General features: G+C 31.0%; 2 protein-coding genes across 2 annotated transcripts in view; one reads left to right on the forward strand and one right to left on the reverse strand.

The window, feature by feature from the left end:
- The window catches only part of LOC130440678 (uncharacterized), a 696,836-nt gene that overhangs the window by 479,874 nt on the left and 194,178 nt on the right, over positions 1 to 22,784 (forward strand). The gene's annotated exons all lie outside the window — the stretch shown is intronic.
- LOC130440680 (uncharacterized) lies at positions 1,267 to 3,014 on the reverse strand. Its single transcript, XM_056773945.1, has 2 exons — positions 2,778 to 3,014; positions 1,267 to 2,717 (listed from the first exon to the last, which is right to left on the reverse strand). The coding sequence occupies exons 1-2, from the start codon at positions 2,946 to 2,948 to the stop codon at positions 2,520 to 2,522; spliced, it is 369 nt and encodes a 122-aa protein (XP_056629923.1). The 5' UTR covers positions 2,949 to 3,014; the 3' UTR covers positions 1,267 to 2,519.

Raw genomic sequence — 22,784 nt, forward strand, 5'->3', positions numbered from 1 at the left:
TCATTCCATCAGTGGCAGTATAAATTATGATTTACTCCATGAAATTGCAAATCATATGATCTTTATGATTATATTAGAATAATAAAGGCTGGAATTGATAATATTATCATGTAAAATAACTAAAAAGATAGAGATACTGTTATGTAGGAGAAATTACACAATTAGAAGAACTATAATTTTAAGAATCATTTTTTTCGTTTGTGTGATTATGACGCGTTTTTTTCAAAAGTTTCAATGGGATACTTAGTTTTTCCAGGATCGTGAACAATACCAATTTTAGAGCACGATTTGTATAGTTTATTCGAAATATCATTAAAAATTGTCATTTATCACTGCACCTAACTGTAATGTTTTCATTGATTTAAAAAGTTTTCAAGCCGCAGAGTCAATTTATATATCTACTTACATAATTTATTTATAAAATAACACTTAATATACTTAACTATTCATTATTCACTAAACTATGCACTTACATTTATTATTAAACACTTATCTAAGCAAGCACACTATCAGCAAGTTTCTTACATAACTTATTCTGAGCTTGAGAATAATTGGGAGAATTATTTTAAAAACTTTAAAAAGTAACAGATACGAAAATAAATTGGAATATATCTGAAAAAGTTTGAAAAATTATACTCAAATCGGTAATAATAGATGCACAACTTTTTGAAAGTGTAAGTTCTGTAGTCTCTCGCACTTCGATAGAATGTGAATAGAGGTTCATCCTCTACGAAACAGAATCTGCACGTTGCACTCTCTATAAAACCATCGAATATTAACAAGGTTCACTCTCGGCGGAATGATTGATTCAGGCTTACAAAACGTGCCGACGTTCGTAGTTATCAGTGTTTATACGAGGTAGTTGCATATTGGAAGCAAAAAATTTTCTTTTATAGAGGTGATTAAATAATTTGTGTGCATTGAAAGACCAACGGGAAAAAAATTTGGCTGTTTGTAATAAGTAAGTAATAATGTGTGAGATTATAAAAATTCACAATAAAAATTTTGCAAATACCAAATGAAGAAGAATTCTTATTTTCAAATCATTGAACACATAAAACCTTTATAAAATTTATAGAGGTTGTTCCAAATGAGCAAAGAGTTCTCATAACAGTGAAATACATAAACAATTTTCAATTTTTTTTGTAATCCACTGATTATGATAGCGGTATATTAGGAAAGTATTTCTAGTTATCTTAAAAGTGAATTTAGTGATTTTATCCAGTAGCGTTACTATGGGAGCCTAAATTAGTGAAAAAAAACTGACTATGTAAAAAAATAGTATATTTTTATAAATGATATGCAATCGAAATAAAAAAGCACATATTTTTTCCTACTGAACAGAAAAATAAATCATACAAAACACGCAGTGGCGTAGAAGGTGAATATAAAATATGATATTATATTCTTTTGATCCTAGGTATATTCTTCTGAATGGAATGATGTTGACATTGAAAATCAAACAATTCTTTTGACATATCTTGTATATAAAAAATAAATGATAGATAAAGGGTACCAGCATGTGAGTAATTTGAACACTAAATAGATTTTTCTGAACGCTAGGGAAAAAATTGCAAACAAAAACACAGTGGCGTGCAAAACCAAACATGGAGTCTATTAAACTTGATTGTAGCCATGGTATTCATCAAAATGTGCCTCTGAACATAGATAAATTGGTGCGTTATGGCAAATGCCACACATATCCTTGCCGTTAGCATGTATATATAACACCTTGGCATTTGGCAAAATCATACGCTATACATTATGTAAGCCAATCTTATTAAGCCAGCTGTAATTTTTTCTGGCGCAGTTATACGGTTCCATGTACAGTCCAGTGCATGTACCCCTCCCATATTGGTATTATAATGTTCAATGGCAGATGGTTTTTGGAGTAGTAGATTAGTAGACACTAATGCCTGGTACCGATTTTTCAGCAAATCCTGCTGTGAGCTTGGTAGACAACAGGAAAACAACTCTTTTGTCTCTATATCTAATAATCAAAACATCATTTTTTTCGTACAAAACAAGTTTGGAATTTTTTGAGACTTATTTCGGTTAGTTCTTTAGGAACTCCCCGATTGATCCGTATGGTACCAGTTACGTAAGTTTTTTTTGCAAGCAAAAACTCTGCTAGTCTCAGAGACATGTACCAATTATTTGTCGACCTTGATCTAACAGTTGCTTGAACAAATAAACCACGATTCTTTCAGACAGTTACAGATGTTCTGATCCGTGAACATCCTCAACATTATATATGTCCTTTCCAAAATATATGGCAAAAATAAAGCGTGCTCGTTTTGATTTGAGAAATTGTTTAAAATTTAGTCGCCCTTTGTATAATACCAAACACTCGTCTATTGCTACAGTTTGAGGATAGCTAAATCTTAAAAACTTTAGAATAACGAAACACCTGTTTCTACTCATTATTTGTGAATCAAATATATTTGGACCAGAAAACAAAAAGGTTTTGTTCCAATAGTCCCGTATACTCGGATATCGTACTAGACCCATATATAAATTCAACGAAAGAAAAATATACATCTCCGGAACTGTGACATCATTCCAAATGATACCGTAGACTTTTTGGGTACCAATCTCCATGAGGTACCTTCCTGCACGTTCATTCGTCCAAATAATTTACAGGATCTTTCATGTTCTCTAGTTCGATTGCCTTCATAATCACCAGAAAAAGGCACTGTTGTTGTAACTCTTTTATCCTAAAACAATATCAGATAAAAGATAAAATTAAAAAATATACTTAGAAAAGATCAACATACCGAAAACGGATCTGCTACAACAGTAAAATTTCCCAAGATTGTAGCTACATGATCTTCGCCTTCTAAAATACTCGTTAAACTGTCGTCGCTTTCGCTATCCCTATCAGGACTACTAGGTAAATATTCGAATCCCGAATCCTCAAATGGTTCATCATCACTCAAGTCGGACATCCTAACACGTAAAACGCACAAAAAACTATCTAATATTGCAGCACTGCACCGTTCCAAATAACATTTTACACTGCAGACCGCCAAAAATATGAATGCGGACTATTCATGCGTTTGACCTTGATTCAGCCAATCAAATTTAATCCCCCCCACTTAAGTATCCTATTCCAGGGTATATTATTCAACTACGATATTATTCCAACTCCAAGTGGCAATCTGGGATATGGATCAATTTGAGCTTGTTGCCACATGTGGGAACATGGGCTTGAAGGGGTTAATAGATTTTCCTGAAGGAAAACTGTTCAAATTACGGTTTTCAAATTTAAGTGTGAAATAAATCCGCAGCCAAATATAAAGTCTATGAAAATATTTTTGAGAAAACTTCCCACGAGTATGCATAAAAGACCCGTTTTTATATATAACTCTTTAAGTTTTGCTACGATATATCTGTGACAACTAAACTTATCAAAATTTTCAACACTGAATATTTCTAATTGTTTGACATATTGTACGATATTATTGGAGGTAAAATCAGACTTCCAGATCTTTTAGAATTAGAATATGCCTTATGCCCTAATCAAATCGGTTCCTTTTATTAATGTATTTTCATCATTTAACATGATACAGGTAGTACAAGAGTGCTACAGAATACATTTTTTTTAATGGATAGATAGTGATATAAACGAAAACATTACCGTCCGTACTTGAAATATTTCTATAGTCGTATGTAAAAACTAAGAAATATTACTAATTCTCATTGATGCATCTATATCTTCATATTTTTATATTTTTTCAGAATATCGGAAGTTCTGTTAATCCAGTTCTGCTCAATATCTTAGTTAATATATAATATAATATATAATAAAAATGAATATTTTTTGCATCTCACGGTTCACCATAAAGATTGAACAAACTTATAGTTATTTTCCAACCATTTATAAAATTTATAATATTATTTACACATTTTTCCACGTCACTGCTCCATCGTTTTGTTTTATCTCTATTGATGTAATTACTTTAAAGTCATTCAACAAACATCATATTTCTTCAAAATATTACGATTACCCATAAATGCGTTTATGTTGTTGAAATGGCAAAAATGTGTATAATCAACTAAGTTATTGATTATTTGTAAAAATTTTGCAGCAAGCTGTTTCTGAAGGCAAAACCTTGAAAATCTATGTAAGTTTAGGGGCAACAAGGAAGCTGTAAGAGAACGACTGAAGACTTGCCATGCACATTTTACCTCCACTCAGAAAACTACTCAGGAATATATGCAACCTGCTGTCGATGCAAAATCATCTTTAAGCGCTTCTAGTTTCTTCTAAATATTTTTTTGTTTGTATTTTGTGAGAGCCATGGCATTTTATAAATTTCTTAGAGATCTTATTTCTTAGACCTTTTGATATGTTTATATGACTAAATGTTCTTGATTTCAGGTCTCTTCTGTTTTAAAATTAGTTTTTTTCAATAATTTTTGGAATACAGAAAAAATTGACGTTTCGACTTATCTACTTATCTAATTATCAAAACACTTTCACTTAAGACATTTTTGAGCATTCAAATGTTTTCGTGAATAATGACCTCAATAAAACAATATACTAATCATCCGACTAACCCAGAGAATTCCAAATTGTCTTTATTTTATAACCTTTTCTATGTATAAACTGCATGCAATTCACCTAATTCTTACCAGCATACCTTGTTACATGTTTCAAAAAAAGTATAAAGATCTAAACATTTTTATGGGGTATTTAGCAAATTTAAGCTATAATATAAAATTAAATACACATAAATCATGTGAACGCACAAAAAATATTTTTTTTAAATGAAACAAAACAATAAGACATAAATTTACAGTCAGAAATTTTTTATATAAAAATTGAGCACTTACTAATTCATTTCATCAAATTGATTGACGGGGCAGCGTTATATTGCAGATTCTTTATAAAACTATTTTGTATGAAACTTCCTTCAGGAAGATGTAACTCGCACACTCTTAATTTATAATTAAATTGTTCGAGAGTCATATTAACAGAGATATGACTATTTACAAATCGCAAGGCCTGTTCCAACGTTAACATCTAAAAATATTAGTAACAACTTTACCTTTAGATGGTTAAAAGAACAAAAATAATTCACAAATCTCAAAAGATAACATGAATCTTCATTAACATAGAGCATTTTATTGCAGTAGCAAACTTAAACACTCATAAAATAATTAGTTTGAATTAAAAGAGAATTGCTATCACTACGACAAGTACGGACAATAAATTGGTAAATTTATGAATTTTTCTCTACGACTCGACGTGGAGAAAAACTGGTTTATGAATTGTGACTTCAAGCGATAGAAAGAAAGTGACCTTCATCCGATGTTAATATTCTGCGGTTAAACCTAACGTTCCTGTTAGTATACGCAGATTGCTCTTGCTTAAGACATTGAACAGATTTCTCCTTATTATAGTTTCCCAAGGGTGTATTTACCTGTCTCAACTCCTGTACATATGACTACAAGAAATATCTGAACATGATTATGAACGTAAAATGTATTTTGTGAAACCATGATTTTGAAGGTAGATACATACCCTTATTTTGAGAATAAGATGGTCTTTCTAAGAATCTAAATGGATGTAGGTATATGTTAGGGCAGGTATTATCATCAACACTGTTATTGCACCATTTTATGTAGAAGGCAATTGATAGTTGAAATAGTCCCTGCAGCAACATATAAATAAATCACTTGAATGATGTTATCAAATTATCAATGGATTGGAAGAAAAGTACTATAGAGGAATATCTCACGATTTCTTTAGACTTTGATTTCTGGGAATATCTAAAGAATATTATGTACACAAACAAACCTGATTATATGTATGAATTCAGATATAATATAGAATAACATCCATACAATTTAGCAAATCAGCAATTGGTGATTGCACATCCGTTCTCGGAAAATGTAATAAATTAAAAAAAACAAGGTGGACATCAAGTACATAAAATTATTGTACTTTGTTACTGTTAATGATTTTTGTAAGAAAAATGTTCCTGTTTTTGTTAAATATTGTGAAATGAATAAAGCTTGAATTATTGGGTGTATTGTATTTTTAATTTAATGGATTACGAACAAAATACATTAAGTGTGTAGAGTTTGAAAAATATGTTATTAGAATATTTTGCAGTTATTGTTCACCCTATATACATCAAAACCACTGCTGTAGGTGGCATGACTAATTGGAACAAGATGTGTGCTTAACACATGGATGCACTTCTATTCTCACATGAAATATAGTGAAACTATATACTAGAAACTAAAGTTGATAGATAGAATTAGATGGTAGATTTGAAATTAATATCCAAAAATTAACAAATTTTTGCAAAATTTCAAAAACTGAAATCTTGTAATTATCTGTTGGAATCCGGAATAACAAATTTCAATAATCAATTATTATATGTATTTCTAATCAGGCATCAAAATCCTGTTAATTTTTTAGCTTAAAATTTTATGTTTATTTAACTTATTTTATATCAGTTACAAAAAACAGTGATCAACTAGTGAATTAGTAGTAGGTAATTGATTAATTCAATATTTCAAATGGAAAACATTGTTGTTCTTGTTTTCACTAGTAGATGCTTTTAATGGACAAGAGAGTAGCGCTGCGGGTTTTCATAATTCATTGCTTAGTTTTCAATCTCAGTTCGATCGTAATGAGTTTTTGTAGAGGAACTTGTAATTGGAATAAAGGGTGTGTTATACATTTTTGTATTTTTCTAACCGGTACAAAGTAGAGCAGGAAACAGGGATGCTCCGCGTCGAAATTCAGTCACAGCAGATCGCTTCATAGCAACAATGCGCATTTTCCAGCAAAAATTCCAGTTTTCTTTATTTATTTCTTTTTGTTTTAAGCAAATTTTTTATAATTTTCTCTGCAGAAAAAACACATTTGAATGAATTAAGTTAACATAAAGACAAAATGTTAGAAGTTAAAAAAAAACTAGAAATTCATCATAACAATGTCAAAAAGGATAATTCATATGAAATTTGACAAATTTTTGGTATTATCGAATAAATTTCAAATTCTTTTTTCTTGTACTAACATTCGAATCAAGTGTTGTCTAAAACGTTTCCTAAGTAAGAAAACAAATTATTTAATTATTTTTTCCCATCATCTTTATTTTCCAGTCTCTTTTCCAAACTATAACTTAGTTCAACAAGTGTGCGTTGTTCTGATAAAAAAGGACCATTTTCCAAGTAAAGTCCCTTTTTTGTCTTTTTTCTCTTCACCGAATGAAGTAATAATACTTATAATATATTTTCTTGTAATTATTTCAACTTTCTGAAATTTTCTGGTTGTTTGACATTTCGGAGCAGCGTTTCCCTTTTCAATTCATTGTTATGACTATTTTTCCGTTTCAGGATTGTAGATTCTATCTATAGTTACGTGTAGACGCAAAAAATCCGACTTATTTTGCTTAATACGCGGCAATAAGGCTTGAGAAATGTACATCCGAAAATGTGCTTTAGGTTCAAAGACAGCAAACTAATACGAGGGTTGTTCAGTACCACTTGGTGAGTTTTTCAGATTATATCGTTCGTTGCTGCAATTTTTGGCAGCCTTTTCAGAAATTGATGGCATTAACCCGATCATGATCTGAATATTCGGCAACTAACCCAGATCACTTTCATTTTTGTTCGGAAACTGATCGAGTTAATCGGATCGTAGTCATATATGATCCTTTCTATTCTGGTAGACCAACGAGTAAATGCAATTAGCTGAATGGTCGCTTCCTTTGTTCGAAGATTTTTGAACAATATAAATTATTTATTCGTATATGGTTGTCTACTATTGATTCTCATGAGTAGCGTAATCGATAGATTACTGAGGTTTGCGGGTTCTTTACTTTTCGGCATTTTCGCATAAAAATAGATAATTAGAATTGAACTTTAGTGCAAAATCTATTTGAATAGGTAAAGCACAAATGAATGCTCAATAGCAATTATTTAACATCTGGAATATTTTATACAAATGCAATAGAAGAATGAACGCAAAAAAAGTAAAAAAAAATTTCTTGTTAATCATGTTTTGAATTGGAAATTTCTACCGAAAATTGAATGCGATGTTCGGAAACTGTGATCAAAATCTCGTTCTGGGCTAGGATTCACAATCAGCTGATAAGCCCTAATGCTGGAACACATTCTCTATTTTAAAATCAAGTATTTAATGGCAACTCGCTACTTAATTTTTTTATTTCCAAAAAAATCTTCACAACCATTGACATATACAATTGTCGAACAGAAAATGCGAGTCCAAAATTGTTAAAATTTTTGTGAAAATCTATTATCGCATGTAAGAATATTTTTTACAAGTGCTGACATTTCGTGTCGAGGTTAAAACTTTTCAGACAACCGACCATCTCACCATTTCAGTACGGAAATTTCAAGGTTCTTGTTAATGTAATGAACTTCGTATTATTTTTTTTATGAAGTATAGAATTTAATACTAAAGCTAGAAGTTTGATGAAATTCTGGTCTACAGTGAGTCGTAGAGACAAAAGCTGGAACAATGTTGGAATTTCAGGTTTTTGTACAGCTTAATAAATAAAATATCAACAGAAGTAAACTATCGCGTAGTTAAAACATGAAAATGTTAATCTTAGTCGTGATACATCATGAATCTTTCCTCTTGTGACAGAAACCCAACATTTGAACAAAGCAAAATCTCCCATAAATTACCCCAACCATGTACGGTCTTATTGTTCCAACTCTCCTTAGCATAATTAATTTAATCGTACTCTCATTAGCGCCATCAGTTTTCACAAATTTACATTTTCTTAATTTTCGGAACGGTTGCAGAAACACAGTTGAATATTTGGGAAAGGGAAACGTTGCTTTACATGTTAGAAATGCAAATCAGTGGAATTACTTTGGTCCTATCGTGCGTATGAGGTTAATAGTACCTCCAAGAAAATCGAGCCCGGAATACGGAAATAAGATTAAGCTCAAAACGAAAACGAGTTTTATTTTTTATTACTAATATTCGATTTTATTGAAATATTTCAATTAATCAATATTTCTATCAACGTTCACTTTAAATATTGAATTTTGAGTACGAGGATGTGTTGATATCTAGTTAGCCTAGACCAGTTCCACGAACAATAAATTATTAGAAGTGTCGGTGTAAAGTTTGTCGTCAAAAAAGTAAACCAGAGTTACGCAATAAATTAGACGAAAAAAGATGTCCACCGAAATTGCGATAATCGAAAAATTGGAGTATCTAGCCACCCTAAAGTACCTGTATTTAAAAGGAGTAGAGGTAAGCAGATACAAATGCATTCATCATATAGTTCACATTAATTTGGACATGAGATGTAGACGATGTAGACTTCTTAAACCGAATTGTTACTATGGATGAGACTTTGGTACATTTCTACGATCCAGAAACAAAGCAACAATCAATGGAATGGCGACGCTCTGGTTCTCCAAGACCTAAGAAGTTTTTTGTCCAGAAATCTACTGGAAAAGTTCTTGCTTCAGTTTTTTGGGATTGCCATGGAGTAATCATGATTGATTTTTTGGTTAAGGATAGACTACTATTCGACATTACTGAATACTCTACGGGAAAAATTGAAGAAAAAAAATTATTCACCCTTATTTACCATATTTGGCTCCGTCCGACTATCATCTCTCTCCTCAATTGAAAAAAAATTTAAAAGGTCGTAAATTTTCTTCAAACGAGGAGGTAATAAAGATCAAGAAAAAACATTTTTTCAAAGGTCTAGAGACGTTGCAGGTTCGCTGTAACAAATGTATTTTTTTATCTAGGTTTTCAATTTGATCTTTTGAAACTGCAGTAATGCAATCATCTACATGACCGAAAGAAGAATATTAATATTAAGTTCGCTTGAGGCAGTTTCCTCAATATCCTCTATTACTAATTGTGCTGTGACACTTAATAAGGATACTTCCATAGCAAAACCGTCAATTTGTTCATATATTATATTTTCATATTTGATGTATGTTGTTATAGTTAGTTCTAAAGATTTGATGAATTCGTTTTAAGGTATGTCTGTGTATTTTCAATTCTGATGTTTAGTATTTCCTTCGAAAACTCATTTTTGCTCAAAATATTTTTCAAATAATCAGAAAAAAAGGTGAGAGGAGTTTGAATACTTGAAACAATTGGTCGAAGAGGTATATCAAGTTTTGGCGGGCCACATATTTTAGGGGGTGTGACATTGTGAATTTTCAATTGTTTTTGCTAAAATTAATAGCTCTATGTTATGAATTTCATTGCAGCTATGAATAATTTGTTGATAGCTGCTAAATATTTTCGAGATGTGAAAACTGAGGAAAAACAAATTTTTCTAGTTAAAACAAATTTCTATGTTAATTTTATTTCTATTCTGACATTTATGATGTAGGCGATCTATTTATAACGCAAATTGTGTCATATCACGATGAAGAACGAAGTAGGTCGAAACGTCAATTTCTACTCCTTAATTCAAACTCATTTTAATAAAGAAGAGACCTAGAATCAAGACGAACCATCTCGAAAAATATATTCAAATGTCTCGAAATAGAATTTAAAATTTAAAGAAAACCAGCTTCTGTAAAACACTGTTACAAAGATAATAACTAGTTTTTAAACAGCAACTGATTATAAAATCCACTGCAATCCTCTAATATACTAGCTTTAATACGATCATATTTCTTTGGAAGATCGGGACTCATATGAAACTGAAAAAATTCTATTGTAAATATCCACTTGAGATTCTTTGAGGATGAATTATATTTGTTACAATTCCCTCATCATCATCATTTACTTTTGATGGTCTTATCAAACTTGAAACCTCCATATGAAAAGTAGAAAAAATTTTACGACATTCAGATTAAATGGTATGAGTCACACTCCATTTAAGTGTGACCCTCTGTCACTATTTGTCACTAATTCCTACAAATATCTTTGATTAGGTACAATATCGTGTTAACTATTTTACTTTTTGTATGAATGTACTTCGATCCCTTTTGTCTATTTGTATAGCGAAATGTATTTTACTATTTTTCGGATTCCTTGATAGTATATCCGAGCCATAATTTATTTTTTTTTTCTCTTATTATGTCACTTCTATTTTCTGACATTTTTCAGTTCCCAATTTGCCAATACTTCCATAACCATTCAGCATAGAACCGATACTTCTTACTTCATCAATATTCTGACATTCAAAATTATTCAGTATATCGGTTTCTTAAGTTTCATCTCTATTGCACTAGAATGAACGTCTGAACTTTTCCAGTGCTGAAAAGCTAATTCCTTCCCATATCCAGCAAGTAATTATTAATCTGACTTATAGTAGAATAGGCAAATCGTTTCCTATCGGCATTGCTCAAGCAAGAATTAGCATTTTTTGGTACGCCTTAATATTTTTGGCTTGGTTATTGTTACACCTAAGCTCCAGTCCACAATGGTGAACAAAAAGCTAGACCTCGTAAAGTTCTGTTTGATAATTGAAAATGATAATTTGTTACCTACGAAAACTCCATCTATAAGATTCTCATATAATCTATAAATCTTTGGACTTTGCATTTTTAAATATAGTTTGGAACTATAAACTACTGATAAACTACTCCAAGAAATAGAATGGTGGATAAAACAAGTCTGACATTTAGCAGTTTCGTTGCATTATGACAGCTAGACATAGTATGAATGATTATTCAATACATTAAGAATTACAACATGATGATGAACACAAATATTGGCCACTCATCGCTTTATTCTTATAAAAGAGAATGGTGAGCTAACCCAGATTCTCGTCCTGATTTTGATTAGTAAATTTTATCAGAAACATCTTCAGCAACTACCGTGAAAACTTTGAAGTACATCATAATGAATCATAATGAATTTCCTAAAAAATAATTCCAACTTATCGTTTCTGCTTCAACGCTGCAAATTCGAGGTTTGTCTGAAAAATTTGTGACCTCACCCTGGAGATGTTTGCACTGATCAATATAAGCTAGGAAATATAGTTTGATATCCAGGGAGAAATTCTCCCTTGAATTTTAGTTATTTTGTACGACTAATTTCTAATCAAATATTTATTTTTGAAAGTCAATACGCCCACAAAAATGAAGAAGTTGAGCATTTGTACAGAGACGCTGCACCATCATTTACCACTATAAAATTTTGGGCAACTGAATTCATACTTGACTTTAGCTTGACTGATGACGAGTGTTCAGGATGGCCAAAACCTGCAACAACCAGCTATATCATCGAAAAAATTCAACAAGTGATTTCCCATCAAGACAGCGCACGCCTCTCACACTTCGAATTGGTTAACTACCCACTGTATACACTAGATCGGTCCTCCAGTAACTTTTTCCTGTTTTATAATCTCAAAGTTCCACTGGAAGGACAGAGATGTTTATCGTACAAGGACTTTATCGTATACGCAAACGCATATTTTAAGAAGAAAGACAGCAACTTTTATTTGGGAGGGCTAATAATGTTGTAGGTTGACAGGGAAAAGTGTATTGACTTAAAATGAGACTATGTTGAATGATAAAAATTAATATGGAAACAAAATTTCTTGTTTCTTTGCTCGTTATGAAATATTTCGGACAACCCTCTTAAGCTGCGACACAAACGACCTCATCTTCTTACTGCGACAATGGCGAGGCCCAGTGAAGTGAAGTTCAGGAGTTGGTTAGCTTCATGGTAAATTTTTTCACCTAAAGGTTTATCCGCTCCTACTTTGGCAACAATTTTGCGGGTTTTGAAAAAAAAATTATTATGGAAAATAATGTTTTGCGGCATATATATTAAGAGAAACTAGTTCAATATTGATTGTCGACTTTTTAATAAGTTGCCAGAGACTTACTACAATTTTCAGTAATATGAACACACATATAGTGTTGATGATAATATCGATGTAAAAATTGAATATCCAGAGCTTTTATTGTGAAATATCACCTGGGTATTCAATGATTGTTAACTGCTTTGCTAATTTCATCATTACTATCTTTTGAAAAATGTGATAAATAAACAGTTCCATAATGTTGGTGATGTCCATAAAAAGCAGGTGGAATTATTTTAAATAAATTATCCAACCACTGAAATTTTTAATAGTTATTTTCCAATAAAGCAAAGGAAAATTATCAAAAAATAAGGATTTCCAAGAGCTTCACCTTCACCAATTTAACTTTTCAAACCCTTCAAAAATGTCGTTTGATTCACCTATCTCAAATTCAAACTTTGATGTTGACAAACGCAACAAACGCTTTCAATTTTGTTTTAGTTTATTCTTATCGTTTCCAAGGGGTCACTTCCTATCTACTAACCATAGAAGCTCTTCTACAGTTCTAATGCTAAGATGCCACTTCGAAAATTTATTATGAAATACTTTTGAAAATAAGTCAATATTATATTTGATGCATACAGCCCCAGAGAAATTAGTGAAAACTACAAAAAAAATACCCATATTTCAGTGCGCTCTTTGTATTCACTGTGTACGGCAATGTTTTTTGTTGATAATTTTATATTTAATTTTTGTAAATTTTGTTAACGGAGTTATGTTTATTGTTTTTTTTTTGTGTAAAGTTAATGAAAAATGTTTAAGTTGTTTCTAGAATATTGTGCACGGGGTCGCAACTAAACGCTGTTAAATATTTTACTAGGCATTAAATTGAAATTGCAGTCAGACACTAGCAATAAAAAGAGTAATTAAGTGAGATCATTAAATATTTAACATAAGCACAAGCCAAGCTGAGTTCAGATAACACACACACACACACACACACACACACATATATATATATATATATATATATATATATATATATATATATATACGTTTGTAATTTTCCAACCAGATTTTGTTTAATATCAATCAATTGGTATGTTCTTCTGAGAACTATTCAAGATTATATAACAAGGTAATCTTCCGATTATACACTACAATTAAAATAATTCACAATAAATGACACTCAAGCATAAAATTTCAACAAATACCAAAATAAACCCACTATTTTTTTCTTTCGCATGTAAAATGTTTAGAATAAGTTATATGAAATATATTATTTAACGCTCAAATTTTTGAAAAATGGTAGGTTTAGAAGGACAAACTAATTCTACACAGTTACTACACTCATTCATTTATCGACTTATTTTGGGTGTTTTTTGTGAGTTTTGAATAAAAATATATATAGTTACCTCATATCTCCCTCTCTTCCTATGATAAGAGGAAAACCAGACACATATTCAACGTGTATTGAAAGCTTTAAGAAACGGACTTTGGATTTTGAGCTCTAAAGTTTTGTTGCAGAACGTCTTATATTGGTCTTAGCCGATAACGAGTAGTAATATACAAATGGGTCCTTCGTCACCTCTGTACTCCGCACGTTCGACGTACCAATCATAGGCCTGCCTTGTTCGCAGTCAATCAATGAAACATCACTTTGAATCCAACTATCTGGGTTACGAATAGTTCAGAATAAGCTTACTTATAGTTACTTAGTTACTGGAAGTGAATTCCCGCAAAAATATATCAATAACTGACTGATCAAAATTTCAACAATCAAGTTAATAAACCCAGTGGTAGATGCCACTTGCTGGCAATTAAAAGAAGTTTTCACCATTTTTTTGAGTAAGCTTTTAGTTTTGGTGCATGGTTTCAAGTTTTTACTCAGGTTCTTCAATTGCTACGTGACCTTTATGTGAACTCAGAAGGTCAAAAAAATATACAGTGGAGTAAGTTGCCTTGACAAAACCTATTGTAGGAAAGAAGAAGGGCTCTAGAACTCATTTCACTCCACGAAAATCAATAGAAAGTACAACATCTGGATATGTACAATTGGGGCGATAATAATACTTCAGAATTTTGCCTCTAAGGATGCTATACCGAAGAAGTTCAGCTTTAGAGAAATTTGCTCCAATACTAATCTGTAAATGTTCGATAACTGATCAAAGATTGTAGCTTTCAGCACCAATGTCATAAGATCCAAGTTGGACTGGGTTTGCTTTGTCAAGTTAAATGAGATAGATAAGAAACATAGATTAATGAGTTTCGGAAATAAATGACATAATAAACATACTTGCTAAAATAGAGGTCAATAAAATAAAATAAAAAAATAGAAGACGAAGATTTTTGGTAGCTAGAGCCATTTTAAACCGTAGATTTAGATCAATAACTTAGCTGTGAACACTGGGAAACCCAAGTGCCGCAACCAAAAAAGGAGACACAATAGATCCTTTAGGTCGTACTATATATTAATTACAATTTATACAAAATACTATTATTCCCATCAAATGTAATAAAGTCTGGTAACATTTGTAGAGAAATATTATTTGTTATTGTTAAAAATTGTCCATAATTCATAAAACAGTGGTTTCTCTTTTATTGAAAATAAAATCGAAAACATCAATAGACAAATCATATGAGGATTGAAATATTGCTTTGGTTATATAAATATGCAAATCACATTTGTTAACTCATACAAATTTATATCAACCATACAAATAAATAGTTTTTCTTTTTAATAACAAAGTGATGTATGTATAAATAGTATTTAGTGTTACCAGTTCACATATAATGGTATGTTTCATTATATAAAATATTCGAAACATTTGCAGGTTATCATTCATAACAACTAAAGGAAAACAAGTATTTATATAACTAAGTGATGAGTGGTGGTTACTATGAAATGTTATTTATGGTATTATGAATGTTTGCCAATGATTATAACTTACAGAGGTGCCTGTTATATATCCGTTTATTCGACATGATTTATTGGCATATTATTGAACGAGGCAACAATTATTCCAAGTTACTTCGTAAGAGAATAATGTCAATATTACTCTAACATTCAAGTTATAAACATTCCTAATAAACACGAACTTTGTACAAAGTAGTCCAAAATGGACCTTACGGAGTTGAACATAACGGGTCTGTTATTTAGAATTCAGTTAATGTCAGCTAGAAACAAATGAATAGTGAAAAATCAGTTTCTAGGTACATTTTGTCTGAGGTACTAAAAAATATTGCTTCGAATGAAAAACGAATAAATTAAAGGAACGGAAGTCAAGAAACACCCGCTCTCTTCAGGCGACTGAGGGTCAATATTATGACGAGAGGCCGTTGATGACAAACATAATGAAGAAATCAATCATAACCTGAGACACATGCTCTCAGGACACATTTCATACAGTGTCCGTCCTGTTCTGGGTCGCTGAAAAGGAGTAACTGAATTATCTCCATTTCAAATTGGAACTAAATGCACTAGAGGCTAAAATAGCAGTGATTCTTTCATCAGATTACCAAATGGAGAAGAAACAGGTTTTTCAGCGTACGCTCTTACAAAGAAAACCAATTTAATACTGAGCGCTTGAGTCAGAATGAATAATTCAACAACAACAAACTAGCTCTGATACGTAAACGTCTCCACCTAAAACAGATAGAACTTCTAGTAAAATATTCAACTGAAATCTAAAGACACGAAGATAGCAAGAGATTCAAAGATAACGCAGAGAGGGGGGAGGAGGGAGATAGAGATTTATTCGTAACAAATACTATATAGTTGCCTGTGAACCATATTAATGACGGACGTGTTATCCAAGATAATGCAATAAAATGATAATTTGGCATATCAACTAACGGTAAGGAAAACTAAATACTCGATAATATTGTACCTAGTACAGCCCCTCCAAAATGAGGCATGGATGCATTGTTGAAATTCAGATTTTAGATATTTATTGGGTAGATGTGAAATGAATGAAATATTTCCTACGTCTGATCAAAAAGTGGACGGGGCTTATTTTGTTGGGGATACCATGTAGTGTGAAAAAATCTGAAACATAAATAAACATATGTGAAAGTGAAGGTGGAGGTTTTATTTAAGGATATATTTTGTAAGCATAACATCAAAAAACATTGATTAGTATAGAAGTGACTATGGTTTTCCTATCAAGATTCAAATTTATTCGTAGAAATTATTCGAGATTCTACTGGAGGATGTGGGACAAATAGTGAGGTTTGAAATTCTAGTTTCCAATTCCATACAAAAATATTGTGTGAAACGAACTCCAACAAAGACAGAAAATTACAATATTTGCATAGCATTGTTGAATAGAAACAGAGTGCATTTAATTCAAACTCCGTAGTTTCAATGAAAACGTCTTTCACAGTTTTTGTAAATTAAATTTTCACTCATTATTCCCATCCTATTCTTTTCATTCTGCCCTACTCAATGCAGTACACACCGTGCTTGCAGTTCGAACAGGATAGGACTTTAAATTTGTTATAAACAAACATAAGAGGGCAGGTCTTTTAACTTTTGCCAAAATTGGAGCTACGATATTTGTATTATGTTTGACAGCAACTGACAACAGACTACTAATTTTTGCTTGAAAGGAAACTCCTACTATTTATAAAAAAAATGGGATATTGATTTTTGTTGTAGCTGTAAAACCACCGTCGAGGCTCAATGGTCTGGACGTCCACCTTTCTTTTCACCCGCAAAAATTCAGGATATAATGCTGGAAATTGTAAGCACAATATATTGTAAAAGGAAAAGGTATCTCACATGGTTCAATAGTTTTAATCCAGAAGTATCACAGTTTGATCAGAATACAACAGTATTGAAGGTAATCATTTATTATAACGTACCAACGTACATACAAAACACAGTGAAAAATCAGTCACACTAATCAGTAAACGTAAGAGTAAACTCTTTATTATAGAGGTTATTCAACAGCTGAAGACTATATTTGACTTTCAATGAAATAATTCCAAAAGAAAAATGAATATTCTATTTACTCTTATAAAATAAAATGTAATTTGAGTCACTGTGTGCCAACATGGAATGTATTAACTATCTAATTGCAAACAATTACATTGCACAGACTTCAACATAAATACAAGTAACATAAAATCTGTCAAAAAGACAAGAATGCAACTGGCCTTAATACTTGAAATTGTATTTACCGAATTTCATATTAGCCCACATATTTGTATTTTATAACTTATCTTAAATATCACAACTACAAATAAACCAATTTCATGATCTTCATTGTTTTTGATCACTTTTTAATTAAACTATACTTACTGCCAAACTATTCAATGTTTACAACATAACTTGCTGTACCTCACTTAATTGTGAATAGGATGCTATATTTTCAAGTTCTCTTTGTCTCCATAGTTCTACACGCAAAGCGATACAGTATAAAGGGAGTTGCCATTTCTGTATAAATAGTTCACATCATATTTATCAGCGCATATCAGATAAGGGAAGAGGAACTAATTTTCACAGGCAGATATTAAAATATGTTGGCTTAAATAATGCCAAGGTGAATCTTATAGTCTGTTTCGAAATTGTTCATCATATTTACTTTAATATGAAATTAGATTTTTATCATAATAACCAGTAACGCAAATGTTAAATGAATATGGAAAACAGCACAATCTGATCTGATCACTTCTGATTACCACTAATGGCGGATACAGTTATGTTAAAAATCTGAAATAACCAAGCTGATGGCTTTGGATGACACTGAGTTCAAATATAATATTCTAAAGGTGGCACTTCGTTATTTTGAAGAGAAACTAATATCTAGACTTTTTTTTCTACTTCAACGTGAAATTTTGGAATTTGTACACCATGTCTTTCAGAACAATTGAAATATTTTTCAAATATTTCGATTTTTTTCAATAATTTGAAAAAATCACAGTCCGTCTTCAATTACTTCACCTCTGTTAATAATTGAGCTAGTGCCATTAATTTGAAATCAATAAAAAATAAGCGTTAGCTCACTAACTACTAACGTCCAACTCAATTAATCAATTTAAATGGAATACTTTATATTTTATTACATTTTGTGGTGTATTTTCAAGCCTACTAGTTTGGTTTTGGTATTTCACATATATAAAACCTACCACTTTTGAGGTGATTAATCTTGTTGTAATTATGAGATTGAACTATTTCGATATTAGTAAAGGGTAGAACATGGCTGTCAAATATTTGATGGCTTTTGATTATCACTATTGTTTTGGCATGTTTTCGGTTTTTTTCAAACATTTAAAATATTCTTTTGTTCGCGTATTGTGGCTTAATAGTCACTTCACTCAGTAGTATTCTAATTCTTACATCCGAGTTTTTGAAGAAAAGAATTCTTATCAAATCCCACTCCATTCCAGAAATTCAATAAAACCTCGGTATCTATTCTATCTGTTCACATTCTACAACTAATATAATTGAATTTAGTAGAACTTGTGGTGATATTATCCTTTATATTCGCTGGTAAGTTTTCAAAACATTCTTTTTAACTTTTCTTTTTGTATCCAAGTGCTCACAAAATTCAAGTTATCTTTATTAATTGCCTTTTGTTACAAGCAAATTTTGTATAATAGTTTCCGTGTAAATTCATATTTTCTATATATTTGGGGAATAGAACGAATAGAATAGAACAGATTCCTGTTTGGTTATAATTGAAAAACATAAGTTTTTGAAAAGTTACATATGAAAAGCTTTTTCATACGTAAGAACAAAACCTCCTTCTTATTCAAATCTAAATTTAATATCGAGCTTCTATTGAATTCCTTGAATGGAGTGGGAAGTCGATAACAAATTAATTTCTTCAAAAAATATAAAAATTGAAATAGAAGTGACTACTGAGCCATAATATGTGAACAAAGGAACTTTCAAAATATTTTGTGGAAAACGTAACAAGCCGAATGTCATGTTACAGGCAGTTTGTGTTTCTTAATTAATAATGCCGAATGTTTGATTTACTGCAGATGAATCTTAATCCTATTTTGGGCGAATGTAATAAAATTGTAGAACGGACTTATTTTGCTATTCTAATAGACCAAATACTATTGGTGACACTGTGAGAAAACTGCTTGAAAACTGACATCAGTTTGGTCAATTTTAGACAAAATGAACCACTAATGGACAGTGACAAACGAAATTAATGTTTTGGATTATTATTAGATAGCAACTCATGGCATTTTGAAGAAACACAAGTGGAAACCGTTTTCACATCATGTAGTGTAATAATTACAATTAGGTGATCTTTCTCAAAAGGTAGACTTCTGTCTATTGTTTTCAATTGAGTCTCCACAGGATTGAAATTTCATAGAATGGATTATTTAATCTATTTAATTCTCATTTTTTGTCTAATGGGAATCCACATTTCTGTTGTCCCAACTTTATTTACAGCTTCTAAGACTTCTCCAAAATATCTCCATGTATTCTCAATGTCATTTTTGTTTTCTATATTCTTAAATTTCATGTTAAGTATCTCTTGGTATCGTTTGCAGGTTATGCGGTTTTGTAGTTTAAGGCATTTCATCTTATTGTTAAAAAATTGACATTTACCCCAATGTCCATCACTGAGTGCCAAATGTCCCGACTTACCAAAAAATAATATATAATTGATTTTTCGTCTTTGAACTTCTCTCGTTATTTTTAGTTGTTTGATACACATTATGCCTGTGTTACATATATCTCCAAGTTTTTTAATTTGGGTGTTCTACTGATCTATTTTCTCTCTTGTTTCATTTCCAATGTTCTTCACTTCTCACTTCTTCACTTTCTCAATCTCTCATGATTTTATGCATTTTCCTTTCTTTCTCTATCAGATCTGAGTCTATGAATATATGTGCTCTTTCATGTATTAGAGTTCTGTTTTCTTCAGTATATCGATTTTATCAGCTAATCATTCCGTTCCTATGGTATAAGCCATATAGCCGATTTTCCCTGCTCTAATCATTTATCTCCATATTTTCATTTAGAAATCTTTTTATCTTTTCTCTTGTCGTTCTCACCATTTTTATAATAGGTATTCCTTTGATAGCCAATCTCTTCTTTTTGATTTTTTTTCTTATTGCTCACTACTCTACACTACACTTTTCATTTCGTGTCAATTATTTGTTTGTTTTAGATATCAAATCTGGTATAAGTTTTTAATATATACTGGCTTTCGTAATAAGGTTCTATTCTAAGGTTTTTTATCGCAGCGTCCTGAGTCACACCCATATGCTTGGAAAGCCCACACTCAACTCCTGTAAGGTGGACAGACATAACGATTGAGTAAGTAAGTAAAAGAATCCACATACGACGGGCGCTACATACTTTAAGAAATGGAGAGGCACCTTCACTTTTCTATCATAACTTTCGGCATGTTACTCAGCGCCTCCACGACATGTTTGTGATCGATAAATTGCCAGTCGGGATCCGTTTCAGCTCGCTCGATAGAGAAGCAGTCTTATTACTTGTTGTTCTCTAACACTTGACCAAATTTCCAGAATTATGTAAAACTCAATGAGAAGGATTCAAAGATGTTCAGAAGTAGATGTTACTAATTTTGAACAGTCCTTTGGAACACAAGAGTGAAGCTTTGTTTAATATCACATATAGTTATTTTTGTTTGTAAATTATCCAATTAGGATAATACAAAGTACCTAAAAAACGTTTGTAATGATTCTAAAATACAGCCAAAACTTTAATAAAACACAGAATTCTATTTGAAGTGAATAACTTATATATGATGTGAATTGTGGAGGTATCAATTAGCTGAACATATGGAGTTGGTATTTATTGGTTACAATTTCACGTTACAACTTTGATATTAATGGAGATATCGTTATTCAATGTGGATTATGATTTTTTCATTGTTTTTAAAATAGTCAAAATATCTCCAAAATACTTTTCGTAATGTACATTGTGCACAGCAATTTCATGTAGAATGAAATTTCAATATAACCGGAAGTTTCACATTCAGAACAACATTATATTTGAACTCAGAGTCAGTATTAACATAATTGTATCCGCCATTACTTTCAACCATAACTTAAATACACTCATTGTAACTTTTGTCTTTGATTAGTCAACGACAATATACAAGAAAATTATTATTGTTATTTATTAAATAACAAATTTCCATATAACATGATATAAAATAGAATTATTTCAATATTATTTCAGTTGTATGTTAGTTATGAAACGTTTCAATGAATGACATGCTATTGACACATTTTTATGAAAGGCTAATAAGAAATTTATATTTCTTAGTTGAATCACTGTTCTTGTTGGACATAATTTTGATATGAAAGTTGGAAATCATTTACATTCACATTATCAAATGATTTGAATTTTGTTATTGCTATTGATTGGTATCTTTTCTGATTTAGAAACTCTATTTTTCAGATCTTTATTAATTAAATGTTTTGACACATTGATATATACAATACTAACTTAAGTATAATTTACTCCTCTAAGAATTTTAAATTCTGGACGTTGATAATATGTTTAACCACAATTATATTACATATGTCGAGTCTATTATAAAAAAAGATGTGTGAAATAAAATTGATTAATAAATTATTAAATTATTAAATTATTAATAAATATTTTAAACAGCTTGTTTGATCAAGTGACACATATGAAAGGTGTGTATGGAATTTTCCTCAAATATAGAAATAACTTTTGAAAGCAGCTTATTCATTTGTAAATATTAGTAGAAACACAAAAATTTAACCGAATTAACAAATTAAATGTTCGGTATGGTCTCCGATGACCTTTAAACAATGATACAACTATTTTAGAATGTTTTTCTGGCATTTGCAGATACATCCAGTAATCTGCACTCTCTCACAATTTTCTGTCGCAAATCTGCAAAGTAGGCAAAGTGGTGTATTTTTTAATTTAGGTGTTTTCGTAGAAGGAAAGGAAGACGAGAGATTCGATAAGCTGATAGGCCACTTTGTTAACTTTTTCTATCAGTCCAAAGCCAAATAAAAAAACACTGCTTATAAAATTGTTTTGTGCAACCCTGTTCTGTTGGAAAGTTG

Source organism: Diorhabda sublineata, chromosome 2 (genome assembly GCF_026230105.1).
Source record: "Diorhabda sublineata isolate icDioSubl1.1 chromosome 2, icDioSubl1.1, whole genome shotgun sequence".
NCBI lineage: Eukaryota > Metazoa > Arthropoda > Insecta > Coleoptera > Chrysomelidae > Diorhabda > Diorhabda sublineata.

Bases quoted from the DNA above. Each gene is read 5' to 3' on its own strand.
- LOC130440680 (XM_056773945.1), bottom strand. From the start codon at position 2,948: ATGTCCGACTTGAGTGATGATGAACCATTTGAGGATTCGGGATTCGAA. The intron at 2,718-2,777 runs GTATGTTGATCT...ATATTGTTTTAG, and splicing joins TTGTAGCAGATCCGTTTTCG to GATAAAAGAGTTACAACAAC.